This window comes from Maylandia zebra, linkage group LG20, assembly GCF_041146795.1.
Source record: "Maylandia zebra isolate NMK-2024a linkage group LG20, Mzebra_GT3a, whole genome shotgun sequence".
Lineage (NCBI taxonomy): Eukaryota > Metazoa > Chordata > Actinopteri > Cichliformes > Cichlidae > Maylandia > Maylandia zebra.
The window spans coordinates 9291231-9310716 of NC_135186.1; the positions used below are offsets into that span (position 1 = coordinate 9291231).

Sequence of the window (19486 nt, forward strand, 5' to 3'; positions counted from 1 at the left end):
TGCACATTTAGCAGGCAGGTGTTCCATGTATTACAGTTTAGCGTGGTGACACATCAAATCCCCTTTAGTTTGGTCACTACTAGATTGCATTAACTGGAGAGAGACTCACCCTCTCCTCTTGCTTCATTTTTGGATTTGCACAGACTTTGTGCAATTTTGTATTTAGGGCCAAATTTCCACTTGGAGGAAATGTTTGATTGTCTCTTACCGTGCAAGAAGGATCACATTAGTGAAATGTGCACAAATACATGAAATAACATATAATTACATACGAACACACTGTTATCAAAGTCTCTTTAAAAAGTACCCCTTATCGCACTATGAAAAGAGAAACTGGATTTCTGAGAAGGTAAAATTTAAAACAGTTAATAAAACCTAACATAATAAAACCTAACATAATAAAACCTAACATAATAAAACCTAACATAATAAAACCTAACATAATAAAACCTAAAGCATCTTCTTACACTCACACGTAGTTTTTAACTTCCAGTTTATGTAATTTTAAACATGATAGGGCAAACGTTCTTACCTTCTTCTGACACCATGCAGTCCTAGGACCATGTGTCAGAAAAGGATGCCCCACCTTCAAATCATGCTTGAGTTGATAGTGACTCAAACACAGCATTGGACTGAAGTTTTTCACTTTTCCAAACACCCTGATTGGTTGGCAGCATTTCAGTTTACGTGTACTGGGCATGAGGGTTAAAAAAAACTTTCTGTTGCCTTGGAGCAACGCTGTGCTGTAGAGGGTTAATGCATCCATCCATATTGCACTTTATTACTTCTGTTCCTGTGTACCATCATTTAAGATCCTTGATCTGCCTTGGTGTACCTTTCAGTCTGATTTACTACCTCTTCCTCCATCTACACATCCTCTAAGAGCAAAAACAAAGTAGAGAACAAGCACCAGCAGTCCTGGAGAAACAGGAAGTGACCTCTTTATAGCAACATTCGAGAACAAAGGAACCACTTCCTGTTTTGACCAAACATATGGTAGTGTGGGGTAGTGAGTTTTTTTATTTAGATACTCCAATATCTAGATTACAATTTGTTTTCTTTCATTCAAACAAATGATTTAATTCTGTTAATGATTTAAACTGTAATGTTATGGTCTCTTTTTACTTTCTTTCCTTAACACAGACACTCTTATACACAGGATGTGCATGATATTATTAAAGGGAAATTCTTCTTAGGTTTGCATACCAAATAATCAATATTAAGTTTTCTTCTGGTATAAAACATTACATAATGTTAGCAGGGTTTTTTGCCCTGGTTTGCAGGGTGACTGATGTATGCGGATAGTTCCAGCTTTCATTTGATGAGAATAATTCCAAACTGTCTATTATATGTTTGTATGAACACCAAGTACTCACAGACAGGTCTATTAAGATTTTTAATGTTTACTCCATACTGCCACAATTTAAAGGGAAGTAATATACAAGACTAAAGTTCAGACTTCCAAGTGTTGTCTGCAAGTGTTGAATTCAGTTTTATAGCTGCCCAAAAAGGTGTAAGCAACACAAAACCCAAACTTATTAAGTTATAAAAAGGGCAACTGAGCATAATTTATGAAGGTAAAAACACCCACAAACAAGCAGAAACTGAAATCCTGGTAGAGCATTAAACTAATCATTCAATGTTATGGGTCCCATATTTCCGCCAGGCACAGAGTGCAAGAAATTTGCATCTGAGTATTAGAGACGTTTCCTCGATCTCTCCAAACCTGAGTAAAAGGAGTAGTTGTGCAAAAGTTGCTGTAATTCTTAAACTGTTGATGCTTTATTTCGTTAATTACAGTTTCAACTGCTTTAAAATCTGCTGTGGTGTTGTTCAAAGACCAAATTCTAATACTGTTGTTATGCAATAACATGAGGGATCACTCTAAGAATACATTTCAAATTCTAAACCACAGCTACAATTTGTGAAAGTGCAAAAATAATAGTAGATAAACCAATTAAGTATAGATTTACCCATTTCACAACTTAGTACACCAGTTGATTCTGTGGATTATCCTTAAAACACAGTTGACCTGAGCTCAAAATCCCCATGCAAGAGTCAAAATAAGGTTTAGCTTTAACTTCAGGGCTGTTTGATTCCTTGTTAATCATACCAGCTCAGGCTGTGGGATTACAATAGGCCAAAACATCTAAGTTTGCCACATGTTTTTCTCTGACTTTGAAAAGTTAAACCTAGCAGTAGAGGGTTGGCTCAAACTAATGAACGTATTTAACAAACATTTGGGAGCACTGCAGAATCTGGATGTGCTGAGATTAATGATGTAGATTCCTGTGTCTGTGTGTGTAAAACAAAATAGAAAAACAGAAAATAGGTCAGCGTTAGAGGAAGCCTATGAGTTATTGTCTATATATCTTATACAAGAGCAGTCACAGAGGGGATGCAATAATTGCAGTGTAATATAATAATTTTTTTAATCCAAAACTGTAAGCTGTAAGTGCCTGTACTGTAAGTACAAGCACAAAATAAAGTTATACGAACATCCTAACTCCTCTTATAAAGGAACCTACCAATGGTAGACCCAAACCCAGGACCATCATGCTGTGAGGCAACAGCGCTGACCACTGGACTGGACCACTGGACTGGACCACTATACTGGACCACTATACTGTTTAATTTTACATTCACTTTCAGTTCAGTCCAAGACGGTGGCTGTTTACACTTCTACATAATCTGCATTCACAAAAAGCTCAACGGAAGGTCAAACACAATGAGATCCATGTCACCCGTACCACACAGCTCACTTATTATGAATTAAACTTACATTAATTGTCTCTCACGCTGCAAGACCAAAGCATGTGGAGGATGCAGGGTCTGTAGTCATTTAGTCCAGTGATCCTAGGTTTCTTGGGGACAGGGATTATGGTGGAGGACTTGAATTTCTTTTATTCCTCGTATTGTATTGGCACATCTTTGTTTAATCGGTTATTCTGTTACTTTGCCACGTTACCTCTCGTGCTGTCGATGTTCAGTACAAGTCCATATGGCCGCTGTTTGACAAAAGTAAAGGTCAAAGGACATTTTTTTGGTTTATTCAGTCGTCATTTACAATAAAACTGCACATTAAGAACCCCAGTAATTGTGTCCTGTGTGGCTACCCAGGCTACACATATTTGAAAGTTAAAGAGTAGGCTGTAGCTCTGGTCCTGCGGGATTCATACCCTTTGATTATGGACAGTCCATCTGTCCCCACTTCTCCTTCTGGGATGGACGTACTGATGTGTGCTCTCGGTCTTCAGTATTCTTGGGGACTGCCTAATCTTCTTGGTCACAGTTAAGATACCACGGTTTATACAAGTTTCATTTACTATAACATCATGATAGAGGACTATAACAGCAGACCATTTTTGTTTGTGCTTTGGAAAGAACAAAGCGTGTGGAGGATGCAGGCATCGATCCCGCTACCTCTCGCATGCTAAGCGAGCGCTCTGCCATTTGAGCTAATCCCCCTCCTGGTCTGTGTCACAGGTTACGTTCAAGGGCATGTATGCACATAAGTAAAACCATTACTTCAATCACAGGGGATCTTTCCATAAAAATGCATCTTTGAAACTTACAGAGTAGGCCGTAGCTCTGCTTCTCTGGGATTGATACCCTTTGATTATGGACAGTCCATCTGTTGCCTCCCCACTTCGCCTTCTGGGATGGATGTACTGATGTGTGGCCTCAGGTCAGAATCAGAATCAGAATCAGGTTTATTGGCCAAGTATATGTGCAGACACATACAAGGAATTTGGTTCCGGTAGATGGAGGCTCTCAAGCACAGCAATGTAAATCACACACACACACACACACACACACACGTGTCTATATATACATTGCACATGCATACACATACATACACAAAGCTGTGTAAACTAAGTATAAATAACCAATCTAAACTTATATACATAGAATACAGAAATGAAGTGGAATGAATACTACAGAATGTACATAAGGTGCAGTTGCAGTCTGGCAGTGGGAGCAGTGTGACAGGCCAACTGTTTAGAAGGGAGATGGCGAGGGGAAAGAAACTGTTCCTGTGTCGGGTGGTCCTGGTCTGCAGGCTTCTGTACCGTCTGCCAGAGGGCAGCAGATAAAAAAGTCTGTGTGCAGGGTGTGATGGGTCTGTGATGATTTTCCCTGCCCATTTCCTGGTTCTTGAGAGGTACAGATCCTGGATGGAGGGCAGGGGGGCATCCTTTCTGCTGCCCCTACAGTCCGTTGCAGTCTGCTCCTGTCCTGTTTAGTGGCTGCTCCATACCAGACTGTGATGGAGGAGCACAGGACAGACTCAATGACCGCAGTGTAGAACTGGATCAGAAGCTCCTGTAGAAGACTGTACTTCCCCAGTTGTCTCAGGAAGTACATCCTCTGGAGGGTCTTTTTGAGGATGGAGTTGATGTTGGTCTCCCACTTCAGGTCCTGGGAGATGGTGGTACCCAGGAACTTGAAGATGTTCACAGTCGACACAGGGCTATCTGATATGGTGAGGGGGGGCAGAGTTGAGGGATGTCTCCTGACGTCCACTGTCATCTCTACAGTCTTAAGAGTGTTCAGCTCCAGCCGCTCAACTTCCTGCCGGTATGCAGACGCATCACCATCCTGAATGAGGCCAATGACGGTGGTGTCATCTGCAAACTTTAGGAGTTTAAAAGCCGAGTTCTTGGAGGTGCAGTCGTTAGTGTAGAGGGAGAACAGTAGTGGTGAGAGGACACATCCTTGAGGGGCACCAATACTGAGGGACCAAGTTTCAGAGGTGATCTCCCCCAGCCTCACTTGTTGCTTTCTATCTGTCAGGAAGCTGGTGATCCACTAACAGGTAGCTGGTGACACGCTGAGCTAGGAGAGTTTGGAGGAGAGAAGTTCAGGCACGATGATGTTAAAAGCCGAACTAAAGTCCACAAACAGGACCCTGGCATAAGTTCCCGGGCAGTCGAGGTGTTGCAGGATGTAATGCAGCCCCATGTTTACTGCATCATTCACCGACCTGTTTCCCCGGTAGGCAAACTGCGGAGGCTCCAGCTGGTGGCCTGTAATGACCTTCAGATGGGCTAACACCAGTCATTCGAAGGATTTGATGACCACAGACGTCAAGGCGACAGGTCTGTAGTCATTCAGTCCTGTGATGGTGGGTTTCTTGGGAATAGGGATGATGGTGGAGCGTTTGAAGCAGGATGGAACTTCACACAGCTCTTCGGTACTCTTGGGGACTGCCTAATCTTCTTGGTCACAGTTAAGATACCACGGTTTATACAAGTTTCATTTACTATAAAATAACGATAGAGAACTATAATAGCTGAATGTATTGGGGCCTCCCCACTTCACCTTCTGGGATGGATGTACTGATGTGTGGCCTCAGGTCTTTGGTACTCTTGGGGAGCGCCTAATCTTCCTGATCAGAGTTAAGATACTACAGTTTATACAAGTTTCATTTTCCATAGACATAAAGATTATGTCTATGTTACCATAACATATAACAGTGGAATGTTTTCATTTTAGAAAGATCAAAGCGTGTGGAGGATGCAGGCATCGATCCCGCTACCTCTCGCATGCTAAGCAAGCGCTCTACCACTTGAGCTAATCCCCCTTCTTTGCAATGCCACAGGTTACGTTCATGTATGTATGCACATAAGTAAAACCATTACTTCAATCACAGGGGATCTGTTTCTACCATTTGAGCTAACCCCCCCTTTTGTCGTGACACAGGTAATGTTCAAGTGTATGTATGCACATAAGTTAAAAACAATAAAAACAGGACCATGTGATGACGTTACAAGACGATGATGACCTGAACACAAACTGATTTATTTCAGTAATCTACTTGTGCACATAAATAAATACATTACTTGAATAAATCACGGCGGATCTGATTGTCACAAATGCATATTGCAGTGTGTGATGTTTAGTCATTTGTGACGAGGCATATTTAGATTCCAACCAAACTAAAACACAATGAGATATATATATTTTATTTACTAATAACTCACATATTTTGTAGCAAAGTGGGGAGTGCTGGCACAGCTGTTACAGAGGACTCAAAGATACTGCTGAATAACTTTTAAATGTCGCTCGGTATGATTACAAATTTATTTAATTATTTAACCAGACCACCATGCTGCACCATTATACCATTCACTTCCAACAGAGTGGGCATACATGCTTACACTTCGATATAATGTGCATTTACAACAAGTTCATCAGATCATCGAATTTCCTGACATAGCCACTCCTAAAAAAATTGGCAGCTGTCTTGAATGTTTTCTGATGGATTGTTTGTAAATGAACTTATGACACTCCTAGACTGATGGGCAGCAACAGTTTCTTTTCTTTATTGCTGGCCGTTGCTGTTGTCTCTCCTTCGCAATTTGTTAACACACACCTGAATGCTGCAGACTAGCAAAGTACCAAAACTTCTGTGTTTGCAAAGGTGCTCACGCTTGCTGGTGATCAGGTAGTCGAGTGTATTTTATTAACAGCACGTTGCTCCTACTTATCCTCTTAATTCCTACGGTAGCATTGAGAGTGAACTTAATTTTCCACTCAGTCCTTCTGCATTTTGTTAAATAAATAATGGCACAGGGTACTATGTCATGTGATTCTGTTCATCTGAGGTCATATTTACCTGATTTTAAGACCTGCTGAAGACCAGATAGCATACTAGTAATTGTTTTATGTCCTGATATGTAAAACCATAGGATTGAAACGGGGTGCACCTTCTTTTTCACATGACTACATTTACAGTAAAAGAGCTACCTGTATTCCAAGCAGTGACATTTTTATACAATCAGTGATTTCATTCAGTTAGCAAACTGTGCAGTCAAAGCCTAAATGTCAAGCCAACAAATCTAGCAGTACAATCAGTCGGAGCTGGTATCTCTGAGTGTCGAGAATAAGAATAAATTCATCCTTCAAAGCGGAACTCATAACTTGATTTTTACCATTCATGTAACACGTTTGGTTTAGGGATGAGCTTTCACTTTCTGGTCCTATTGATGCCATATAACTGAAAACACATTAACACACACAAACAGGAACAGATGCACAAACACAGGATACAGTCAACGAGTCTCCACTAATTAAAACTGAACATAGGCTCGTCACTTGCCCAAATGTACACACACACACACACACACACATACACACACACACACACACACACACACACACACACACACACACACACTTGCCTACTCTAAGAGGAAGGGAGTGACTTCCCTTTGAGTCATTATTACTTTAAATAAAAATATAAACACATGACCTCATAAGAAATCCAGCTCAAGTGATCACCAACTTCTGCATTAAAGAAAAGATAAGATAAAAAAGCATACTAATAAGAGCAACGAGACACACAGTGTGATTCCACTTCCACTTACTTTTTTTTGTACCAGATAATCAAACCAGCATACAGGAAAATGTTGACGGATGACCTTAAAGCCTGTATTGATAGCATTAGCTCAATACAGAGGGCCAGAGAGCACAAGTAAGCAAGAGAGAGGAAGATCACAAGAGACATGCATGATCAGATGATAAACCTCGCCCTTAGTTACTGTTGCTATGCCTGCCAAGACTGTATTGTAGCACACAAACAGCACAGTGTTATGCACCTGTCTGGTTCAAAAAACACCAATGGATCAAAAAAAAAGACAAGAGACCATGTAGCACATGAAACTTCTTTATATTAGATAAATATAATGAAGGAAATTGCCGTCCCGGGTTTCCTCCGTGGCGTGAGCGATAAGCAGAGTTCTGTCCTTTCCTTCTAAGATTCCTAATTATTTAAAGTAACACTCAGGTATGCCGTTCAGCTGGGTTAGTTACAGCGCCGGGAGCAGCTTGGGAGAACAAGGAAACACAGACTGCTTCAGGTTGCCTTCCCAAATCAACTCAAAGGTTTATTTGATACACAGCAGTTTATATAGAGGAAAAAAGGTTCGTGTGTCAGCTTTCCCAGTTCAAACCGGTACAGACTAAATAAGGAAACGTCTTCCTGCCTTCTGAGCAAAGTATCCCTTGTGTAGTTTATCAGTTCAGCTATAATTTATGATCATCCCAGCAAAATACACTCCTAGACATAAAATACAGAGTTCTTTCATTAGTGAATTCTGAAACAAACCACCTAGCCTTTAACGAGCCTTTTCCAGGAGATAAAGAAAAAGGGAGGATGGGAGTAAGGAAGTGGTCTCATCTCTGTGGTGTTTTCGACCTTCGGGTACCAGCTTGTGAGTCTTACACCTTAATTCTTGGGTCACAGAGAAAGAGAAAAACAACTAGTAGATGGGCCTTATTGAGTAACTCTTTTCTGTATAATATCACAATAAAACAATATCCTGTAAATGCTACTATGGTATCAAAATATCACAACATATAAGATAACATAACCATAAGCAAACTGCAATTAATAAAACTCTATCAAGACAAAAACAAAAACAAAACAATAAATACATAGTATGGGCTTTTCCTTCCTGTACCAGTAAAATATTCTGCCCCACACACACACACACACACACACACACACACACACACTTTGCAATTAATTTTTTTAAATATAATCTTCACATCATTTACGTTTAATTTTATGTATCTTAGAGAATAGTTCTTCCAGTCTCTTGGAAACTGCGTACTGACAGGAAGTTGATTTGACTCGGTGTGTGGTGCCATCTTGTGACGGAAAATATGACAGGCCTGTCTGTGGATTTGTGCTAATTATATTCATGTAGGAAATGAGAGAAAATTATATAAAGAATTTAATCACTGACTGTAAAAACAAAATAAACTGACAGAAGGAATTTCCACAAAACATGTACGACTGAATACAACCAAATGTTGCGAAGCCAAACATGAACACAACACCAGACAGATGTGAGTGAGATGAAACAGCATTCATTTTTATGTTATTTGGACTTACCTTGCACTAGCACAGAAAAAAAAAAGTAATTTATATGCTGGAATATGCAGAAAATAGGTTTAAATGTTAAACAAATTTCTTCCAGTCAGAGAATGTTGCATATAATTTAATGTTTGCTTCATGGGTAAAGTTAAAAGATTAAAACTAATAAAACTAGTTTCAAAAAGAGACTTTTTCATTTGATTACATTTTATATGATGGATTATGCAGAAAAAATAGAATTGGGCTGAAAGATCTATTGCTTTATTACCTATTCAGGTTGTGAATCATTTTTTAAAAAGTAACTAATTGTTTTTAACTTTGCAACCACATTTGTAATTTCCTTGTTTAAGCAATTTATCACGTTAGACAACTTTTATTAGTAAGGGATCGCGTGATCTGTGAGCTGAATATGTGCGCAACTGATTAAGGAGCGAGTGTCTGCGTGTGTGGCATTCTTCTAAACTTCTAAAAACAACAACAACAACAACAAACCTAAAAACTAAATTACCGGCATTTAACCACTGAAATGGTTTCCTTCTGAAGTCCTTTTTTACACAAACGACATTTTCCTATTCATAATATGGCCCTGGTGATTTCTTTGTTCTTCTTCTTTTTTTGGTCCTTTTAGTATTTCTGTAAAACATAAACAAAACATGTCTGTCTTCAGCGGTAAATAGTAAACTGCTAATGGTAATGATAAACTATCATGCGCTCATATAATTGTAAAAAAAGAAACATGTTTTCATAGGATATTTTTTCCAAGTACTGCCTTTCATTTGTAAGACTTTGTCTCTCAGCTGTCTGATAAGTCAGTCATTTTAACTGCCATCATTTTAGCATGATAGCATCAAAACTGTTAACATGCCAGGGGCCCTTCTCCTTCTGGGATGTACGCGCAGATGTGTGGCCTGAGGTCTTCGGTCTTCTTAGGGACTGGGTGACCTACCTGGTCAAAGTTAAGATACCACCGTTTATACAAGTTTTAATTACCATAACATAATGATAGCGGAGTAAGACGACCGTGTCAGCGGAAAATCTTTACTTTTATTTGTAAAGAATAATGCGTATGGAGGATGCGGGCATCGATCCCGCTACCTCTCGCATGCTAAGCGAGCGCTCTACCATTTGAGCTAATCCCCCCTACTTGATACTGCGGGTTGTGACCCGATGATGAACTGAACACTACAAAACCCTGATACATTTTAATTCCATTGTACGTATGCATATTATAAATAAAGCACAGCGGATCTGTCTGTAAAATGCGCATTTGAAACTGTTCAAATATGAGACGCGCCAAAAAGGCAGAACTGGCATTTTTGCTCTACACATGCACATTAACTTAACAAGCGTTCCACTTCTAATCAGTAGTTCCTGTGCTTGTGTCATATTCTTCATAATGACTGACATTGTCATGACACAGCGTCATCGATTCACTGTTCGAAAGAAATGTGCACACAGTGTCCCTACCCTACTGCAGTGTGTGATGTTATTTAAAGGTTTAACACTGATGGTTAAGAGGCTCATTTAGACAACAAAGCAAACTAAAACACAATTAGATGTTAAGTTTTTCCCATTTACTAATAACTCACATATTTTGTAGCATAAAGAGTTCTTATGGCACACTGTGAAATATGCGAAGTGGCAATTATACGGACTCGGGGAGTGCTGGCACAGCTGTTAGAGGGGACCTGAAAGCTATTGCTGAATAACTTTCAAATGCTGCTCGGTATGATTACAAAAGTGTATAATTAAAAGTTTAAAAGTGCATTAAGCTGGTTAGGCATTCTGAATGCTTCAACCGCACCATGCAACAGAAATGCACTGTTTTTGTAACTTACTGAGGATATTATTTAAGGATTCGAGGATTCAGGGATTATTGATTACTACTTGATGTAGTGCCCAGGGGGAAAAAAAGATGGGAAATGTGACTTTCCATGACCACACAAAAGCTGTAAGAGTAACTAGCTTTACTCGAATATTTTTGAAAAGTTAAAATTGCTTTAAAACGGGTTGTCGGGTCACCCTTCATGTAAGATCCACCTACAGTTCAAAGTCTTGCAAGACCTTCGGTCAGAAGTGATCATTTGATGGAGCTGGGACTGCACAGTTTATCAAATTTTAATCTGGATACGCTCAATTAAATAGCCACAATTTTGACTATAGTCAAAAATATTTTGGAGGATGCGGGCATCGATCCCGCTACCTCTCGCATGCTAAGCGAGCGCTCTACCATTTGAGCTAATCCCCCTGGTGCTCTCAACAACGCAGCTCAGGGGAAACAAGGTTAAATGTCAGATAAGCTTTTAGAAAGTTAAAATAATGTATCTGGAAGTGTGTATTTTTGCATGAAATCGCATTAAAGCATGTTTGAGAACTCTCCCATATCCTGTAAGGAAAGGATAGAAGTCTTAAGCCTGTATTCATTCTAATGGCAAGCAGAGTGAGACTTGTTAATGTGCAAAAAGAAGGTATGTTACATAGAATTCATATCTACTGACTTTATTTCCTGGCATGCTCCCTGTTGAAATGAAGGCCAATGTTAGATATCCATATTCAGAACCACACCTGCTGACATGCAAAAACATCTGCTGGAAAGGGATTAGATGACCTCAACAGATCTGACAGATGGTTATTTTCATATTCCAATACTACCTTGCCACATGAGATACCGCTGGCTCCTCCCTCTTGGCTGACTACTAGAGTGAGGAGTGTGTTTCTCTGTTTCTATGCATAGATTTACCTGAATGTAACAGGAGTGCTATGAGAGAGAGCAGAAACACTTCAACATGCCACGATCCACTGTGAAACAGTGCATACGCTGTTAATATTTTCCAGTTTCTTACACATATGCCTGTTGCTGTGTGCATGCATGTTTGTTGCTTATCTCAACCACTGTTCATTCATGAAAGGCTGTGTTATGTGGGAAATCTGATTGTTAATACAGTAGCCCACATTAAGCCCAAGCTCCCTGTTGAAATGAAACAAATAATAATTTATAACCAAGTGATGCAACATGGAAACTATTATTATATTAATATTAGATTTACCTGATTTAAAAGCATTATGAAATTTTCCAGTTCAAACATGCACTTGAAAGTATGCCTTCAAAACCTTCTGCCAAACACACCCTCTAAGGTGTGTTTAAAATTGTAGAAACCCTGTTTTTTAACAAGACCATTATCTTTCATTTAGCCTAACCAAGCCTAAACACAGTCAATGAATACAAAACAGAAGAGAGCCTTTCTTCAGAATTTTATCTACTTTTCCCTCGCAGCAAGAAGGTCCAGGTTCAAATCCACCAAGCGCCCAGGGCCTTTCTGTGTGCAGCTTGCACACAGATACCTCAGCTTCCTGCCATAGTCCAAAGACATTCAGTTAGTGGGGTCAGGTTACTTTGTGATTATAAATTGCCCAGAAGTATGAATGTCAGACCTGTCCAAGGCGTACATCACTTCCTGCCTGTGATAGGCTAGAAACAAATTTCACCAGTTTATGCGCACTATTAGCAAACAACTTGGGGTTTTTTGGGGGAGGTTTTGGTAGCTATTTAAATAATTCATAAATTTCATAAGCTAATCTATCTACTTCCCCCCAGCTACAGCAGAAGAAGCCCCTGGGGCAACTGTACTCCCAGATCATTAAACTGGAATATAAACTAATCTCTCAACACATTACAATGACTTTTAATCCATAAACATAATGCATTTAATTACTACTAACAAGAGGATAAATACAGTATTAAAGACCACCTGAAACATCTTATGACAGCTGACACTTTTTTACTTAATCAAAAACAAGTAACTGTAGTCTCAGTAGTGTAAAACATTCACTGTATCTTTCAAACAAAGTCATTTTTAAAATACACGTCGTATAGATAACATGGTTATGTGCAATATTCACATCACTATGTACCAACAAAAGTATTGTAACAGTTTTTTTTTTTACATTGAATGTGAACAAAACAAAATGTATAAACTAGGCAAGCATAACCTAAGTTCCACTTTCAGTTGGGTATGTAATTTAAGATGGCATGTTAGTCAGCCTCAGCCAGTTGGAAAACATTCAGAAGATGAAACGGAGAGCCTGTTTATTATGTTTGCTACATAAAGCTACTGGCTAAGATTTCTAAGTAGGCCAAGGTTGTTGAATAAATCTTGTGTGTATCAACAACCCCATAACAAAAAAGCGACAAGAAAAAAAAGGAGCATGCCTCGAGGTCCAGGGTAAAAGGCATTGTCATGACATGTATATTGCACAGGAATAGTCAGCACGATGGAGATAATGTATAAACTTATGAGTGAGATGCATACAAATGCAAAGATGTTTAATGTTGGGTTGACGCATCTCTTTTCACAGTATTCATCAGTGAAAGTTTCAAACTCCTTCCCCCGTTTGTCTAACTTTGCAGAAGTGAAATGTGACGCTGCAGTTGGGCAGCTGACATTGAGCTTCTCTCTACAGCTTTCCTAATTTAATCTGTTACACTACTATTTGTGCCACATTTTAGGTGTATAACTGAGTCCAAGCCTGTAGAAGTCCTGGAGCGTCTTGCGAACTAGCTCTGACAGACTATAACCTGACTCTAAGGCTTCTATCGGCCTCTTTCATAGTGTGAGTAAATATGATTTATGGCCATGAAATCCAGATTGTAGACGTTACCACAGTGATTCTGTTTCCTCTTCACAAGGCTGAAGCAGCATTTGCCTGAATAAAAATATGACTAACAGCAGTTTAAAAAAAAATACAGCATGCAACGAGTACTGGAGGTACGCTAAAAGGCCTCCTCCACAGTAGTTAGACTAAAGCCAAGTTTATAATTTTGGCCCAACTTAGGAAAAATCTGTACTTAATATATATCTCAAGTGCAAAAAGAAAAAAAATCTTCAGTAATGAATGAAACCATTTCAGTGTTACAGTAGATAAATACTAAGTCTTTCACCTGCCATCTATTTATTGGGGGTGATTTTGTCAAGTCCTGGCCAGGCTGGGATGTAGTAACGAGGCAAAGTGCCTTCCATCAGCCTTTCCATCCACAACCCCAGGCGGTCCAGTTTGTGGTGGATCTGTAGGGTGGATATGCTGCGAGCTCGGTTGGATTTACGTGGTGGGTGGTCATCGCGGGACCTGGACCTGGACCTCCCCCCAGAGGCGGCTCCTTCATCCTCGGACGACTTGCTGTCAAGGTCTTCCCCGGTGTAGACGGGTTTAAACAGACACAGGTACTTTTTATGACCGTTAAGTGCCAGCACGTAGCCGGTGTAGTCCATCTTGCGGTTTGCCCCTTCGTCGTCATCGGCATCAATCTGCATTGCATCTTGGGTGTACTCCAGCAGTGTGTTCATCCACTCGCTGTGCTTGTCAAGATTCAGGAAGGAGAAATGTAGTGTCAGGCTCCTAGGAGGGTGCAAACAAGATTTAGAAATATGATAAACACACAAAAGAAACTCACACATACACTGGATTTAAGTTACTCCAGAGTGAATGTTTGTTTTACCCAGTGAAAGAATAGACCTCCTTGGCAAACTTGCTAAGGAGGATGTTCTTGGAGGCATCAGTGAGCACTAGCACTATGTTCATGTGTCCTGGCCTCAGCTTCACCAGGTTGCTCATGTAGGTGATATCTGTCAACTCAGTCACCTCCACAAAATTCTTCTTGGGAGGCCGACTAAAATCCACAGAAAAAAAACGCAGAGCTGAAAAACATTTTTCGTGCATTTCGCTCCCACAAGCAACAGAGGAAAAATTATAGTCTTGCCTTGATGTACTACTGCTCCCTGATGACCCATTTTCTGCTTTTGTTCCATCTTTTGCCTTTGGTTTTGTCTGCTTATCATCACTCGAGTCACTGAAAAAACACGGAGAGAAATTCCAAAAGTCATGAACAGGAATAGCAGAGATTAACAGCATTGCTGCTTTACCCCCACCCCCCCCCCCACCCCCCACCCCACCCCACCCCTTCCTCCTGGTTTTCTTTGTACTGTTGAAATTACAGAAACAAAAAATGTGTACATTAAATCAGCCAACCTGAAGGCCTGAATGACCACGGTCCCAAACAAGATGAACAAGGCAGAGAAGATGAGGGACAGAAGGGGCATCATCTCACGCCTGCAAGTCATCAATGAGACACAGTGTATTTAAATCGCTAATGTGTACTCCTCCGTATCAGAAAGAGAACGTACGGGGTGCACTGTTTGCAAATTAAACACTGCCGTAGTAGCAGTTCAAAACTTCAACAACTTCTGTTCATAAAAAATAAAAGTTTGTTCTACTTACCAGTTGTTATGCAGAATATCATCAATGACTTCAGAGAGGTAATCATAAGATGCATAGATCCATCGGATTATAAACATCTACAGAACAAAAGCATTAACAGGGCTTGGTAGAACTGATGGTTGGTAAACAGGAATCTTTGCAGATTGCAGGGTTCAGACTTTAAATTGTAAGTGAAAGATGAACGTAGTTAAGGTAATATCATCCATTAAATTAGAAATCTCTTTGTTACCTTCTGAAAACCTAGGAAATTACACTCTCCTATCATAGCCACGTGTGAAAATACATCCTGTTTCAACTTGTGTTTTTCACAGAATGTTATTTACAAGACAAACATCACGCTTTTTTAAAAAAATGCTTGAAACTGAAAATCGAGACCACAAACTCATGAGGGAAGTATTTACTGATGTCATAAATTAAGTTAGAAGTAATGTTGTTTTCTCAAAGGCTTCCATATAATTAGACTTCCAATCAGTCGCCCCCTGCTGGTCATTAAAAAAGCTGCAGTTTTCAGGCATTTCTGCACTGGTTTCACTTTTCAAGCATAGAGGCTACATCCATCTTTAGATACAATCTATGATTGATACCCATGATTTCCACTCAAAGAGAACATACAGAGGCAAACTCATTGTTGAGTTCAGGCAGCATGGCGTCATGGATGAGAATGGATGGGTCCTTCTGTAGTCGCTCCAGCTCCTCTTGAAGACACTGCTTGTCTTCCTCACTGCCGTTCCAGGCGGTAACTGGCTTGAAAAATGCTTTTCCTGCAGCATTACGTCGCTCAAGGATAACCACCTGAACACACACCCCAACACATCCAAAAGAAGATGGGGGATGGGAACCCAAGAAAAGAATTTATAAAAAGGTATAGCTTACAACAGGACACTACACTCTCAATACAATATATGACACTCTACCTGTGGTTGCGACTGCACACTGTCCTTGTTTTGTGTGAGGATGTCACAAAGCGGTTGCTGTAGCCGTTGGTAGACATAGGCAAACCTCACAACTTCCCTGGTATTGGTAGAAGCAAATGAGAGAAACGCCTGATTCCCAAAGGAAAAGATCTCTTCATCACCCGTGATCAGCAGGACACAATATCTGAAAGGAGGAGAGACGTTACTGTGAATGACAAAAATATGATTTTGCAACAAAACCGGTGAACTTGCTTAGAGTCATCAGGAGTAAACAGATGTTTTCCTACTTCCTGCGTCTATGAAACTGTTTGACAGGACAAAGCTCATCAAAGAGCTTCTGATTGACCAGCCGTGGTGCAAGGAGAAACTTGTTGTTTGACATGAACTCGTCAATAATTTGCTTTTTCATTCCTTTTGCCTGTCAAGAAGAAAAAAAAACAGAGTGAAGAGACATTTTAATCAAGTTTTTTTGCATGAAGTTCACAGTGGTTTAAGAAACTAAATAAAGGAATTACTTTATTTTAGAGATGATCGGATTGATCCTAAATGTTAATAGTATCAATACCAATAGTGGCATTGGATGGATGCTAGCACAATATCCTCTAAATTCACTATATAGTGCACTGAATTGTGTTTTTTAGGTTAAAAGTACTGATATTGGTATTGGCGCCATAGCAAAAATCGCAGTATCACACAGCACTACTTTATTTCAAGTATTGTTTTAATTTACCTGTATAATGTCAGCCGGCTTGTCAATGTTCTCTTTGAAGACGAGCATTGTTGGAGCATAAGTGTTAATATTAAACTGTTTTTGCAGATTAGCAGTCTCTGAAAGGCCCTGGTCCACATAGCCAAACTGCAAGTAGTCCTTATAAGCAAAAGCTGCCAACTGTGTAGATGCAAAGATAAGTGATTGGTATGTTGATGCACTTCAGTTACATGTAGCATAAAAATGAGCAAACACTTACTTTATATAGCAGAGGAACAGCAGGCACTTGGTCGAACAGAAGCACATGAGGCTTATTGAGCTCGTGCCAGCTGTTCAAGAACTGCAGGTCATTCTTGTCAGTTACCTGTAGTTTAGAAAACAAATCCTTTTTAATAAATGTAGTCTAAAAATCCCTCACGATGCAATGTCGTTTTTTTGTTTGTTTGTTTTTTCATTTTTGCAAGACCTGCAGACATTTACCCGCTCCACAAGTCTCTGAGGAAGCAGTTCTTCTACAAATTGCCTCAGGTGCTCCTTCGCAACAGCATAATGGAAAAATGTCACTTTGCCATTGATGACTCCGAGTATCGATGGAGTGCGGTGAGCACCGAGGTGATTGGCTAACCGTCTCTCATAGCCTACATCCACCACACCTACTCCAACACCTGCATAAACAGGATACCAAGAAAACACACATCATTACTCACTCTATACATTTACACATCAGGAAGGGGATGCATGATAATTCTGGATGATTTATAGGTTCACTCCAAACCTAGGCTCTCCATCTCTTGCACCACTTCCTTCCAGACGGGCTCAATATGGATGCAGCTGAAGCACCAGTCGGAGGTGATCTTTATCAGGTACGGTCTCTTGTAGCTGTCAGGCACAACGTCATTAACGTACTGGTTAAAGTGTAATGTGTACTTGCTGTCAGCAAAGTCTCTGTGATTCTTGCTGTTAAAGGGAAAGTTGAAGAAGGACTCGTCGAAGTAAAAGCTATCGTGGCGATGGCCATAGTGAGTGTTGCCATATGGCTGAGTATCATCCATCTGCCCGTAACGGTCGTAATTGGCACGTTTTTCCTCATTGGACAGGATCTGGATTTGCGGTAGAACAAATATAAATATATTATTAGCTTTTACTGACTCACACCACCTAATTCAAGTTTTACTTCAATGCAGATGAGGACAAAAATATTAGCACTCTGGATGAGAATTTTTCCAAACATTTCAGTTTGTATTTTGGTTGCTTACAATATTTTACTTCACACACAGAAAGAGTAAATTGGATGATAAGCCTCAGTATTAACTTGATTTTACAAGCTTTGAGCATCACAAAGTTAAAGCATATCATTGCACAGCAGTGGTTTGTGCTATGACTCAATAAAAAGGTTAGTTCTTCAGAAGGTTAATAATGTTGACCCTGGTAATCTTTGTTTGTTTGTTTTATGAAGTCATACGAATCTTATGTGCATTAGGAAATAATTTATGTTTTCTTAAGAAAACTAGTATTTTTAGAAATGCCATGCTGATAATCTCTTGCTTGGGAAAATGTTGACAAAACCTGGGAATCATTTTGTCCTCATCTGTATATGCAACACACCATTAATATTATTTATAAAACCAACTAACCTCATAAGATTTAGTAATCTTTATAAACATGTCCTCAGCACCCGGATCTTTGTTTTTGTCAGGATGCCTAGAGAAGATCAGTTCTATTAGCTCAGAGTACAATGAGGTTTAAAACCTGAAGCCCGAAGTGTCGTGAGGAAATACTTACCATTCTTTAGCAAGACGCTTGTAGAACTTCTTGATCTCTGCCTGACTTGCCCCCTTCGTTACTCCCAATATTTTGTATGGGTCCATCTCGGGCTCAGCATAGACAAGTCCCGCCAGCAGCACATGGAGGACCACCACAATGGCCAGTGGCAGAGACAGTTTTGACCGTGCCATCACAGTTACCTTCAACACATCAGAGGAGCGATCGCCATTCATTTAAAGTGGGCAAAAAATGTTTAGGACCTATATTTTAGATGGCTTGCATATCTGAGAAACCTTTCCCTCCATTAGCTTTCTGATGATGGGAAAACGGTGAAGGCAGGCACGATATGCTAAAAACAGTATTACAGCATGCTACATACAGCACCCAAGCAAGCTAGGCGATATACGGCAGCTGAAAATCAAATATAATTATGGTGTCATGTTACAGGGCCGTGACAGTAACGTTGTTCCTCGAGGATAAACCCTTAGTGTTAGTGGCGTTGCTACAGCGGTTGTCTCAACGCGACATCTCCACGTTTCTAGTCACCTGAAGCAGATGCAGTCAGCCGGTACAACGCCACATAGTGGGGGAAGGTTTTGCCCCCTTATTTGCCCCGACTCAACGCTGAGTCGAAGCGACAGCGAAATGTAAAGGGTGTGTTCAGCAGCATCCCACAAATCTTCCAGGGCAAGCCGATAACCTGCTGCTGCTGCTGTGAAGCTGGAGCGAGAGTAAAAAAGGGGGTGGAGTCCGGTGTCGAAAGTCATTTCGGGAAATTGAGTGTTTTGTCGACAGGTTACGTTTCTCTTCGTTGTGCGTTTGGTTTTGCTCGTCGTAACGCGATTTAAGCTTCAGCTGGCCATCGGTCGCTACCCGCGCGGAAGCGAACGCGGGGTAAATAAATCTAACACACCCTCGCTTTTTTCTTCATCCGCTGTA

The 19486-nt window shown here is 40.2% G+C and overlaps 1 protein-coding gene and 2 non-coding genes across 4 annotated transcripts; all 3 read right to left on the minus strand.

Annotated features, from left to right (window-relative positions):
- Positions 1-9954: 9954 nt before the first annotated feature.
- On the minus strand, positions 9955-10027 carry trnaa-agc (transfer RNA alanine (anticodon AGC)). The gene has a single exon. It is a non-coding gene; the product is annotated as a tRNA-Ala (tRNA).
- A 1035-nt stretch (positions 10028-11062) lies between these two features.
- Positions 11063-11135, minus strand: trnaa-agc (transfer RNA alanine (anticodon AGC)). The gene has a single exon. It is a non-coding gene; the product is annotated as a tRNA-Ala (tRNA).
- A 1415-nt stretch (positions 11136-12550) lies between these two features.
- On the minus strand, positions 12551-19399 carry LOC101463650 (dnaJ homolog subfamily C member 16). Of its 2 annotated transcripts, XM_004553986.3 has the most exons (15): positions 19094-19399; positions 18566-18747; positions 18418-18484; positions 17559-17883; positions 17264-17448; positions 17043-17147; positions 16805-16963; positions 16362-16492; positions 16075-16258; positions 15773-15952; positions 15161-15237; positions 14912-14992; positions 14643-14732; positions 14382-14552; positions 12551-14281 (listed from the first exon to the last, which is right to left on the minus strand). In XM_004553986.3, exons 2-15 carry the CDS (start codon positions 18736-18738, stop codon positions 13834-13836), a joined length of 2376 nt encoding a protein of 791 aa, XP_004554043.1. In that variant the 5' UTR covers positions 18739-18747; positions 19094-19399; the 3' UTR covers positions 12551-13833. The 2 variants fall into 2 exon arrangements, with proteins under 2 accessions (XP_004554043.1, XP_004554042.1); XM_004553985.3 differs by having other exon boundaries at positions 18566-19399.
- Positions 19400-19486: the final 87 nt, after the last annotated feature.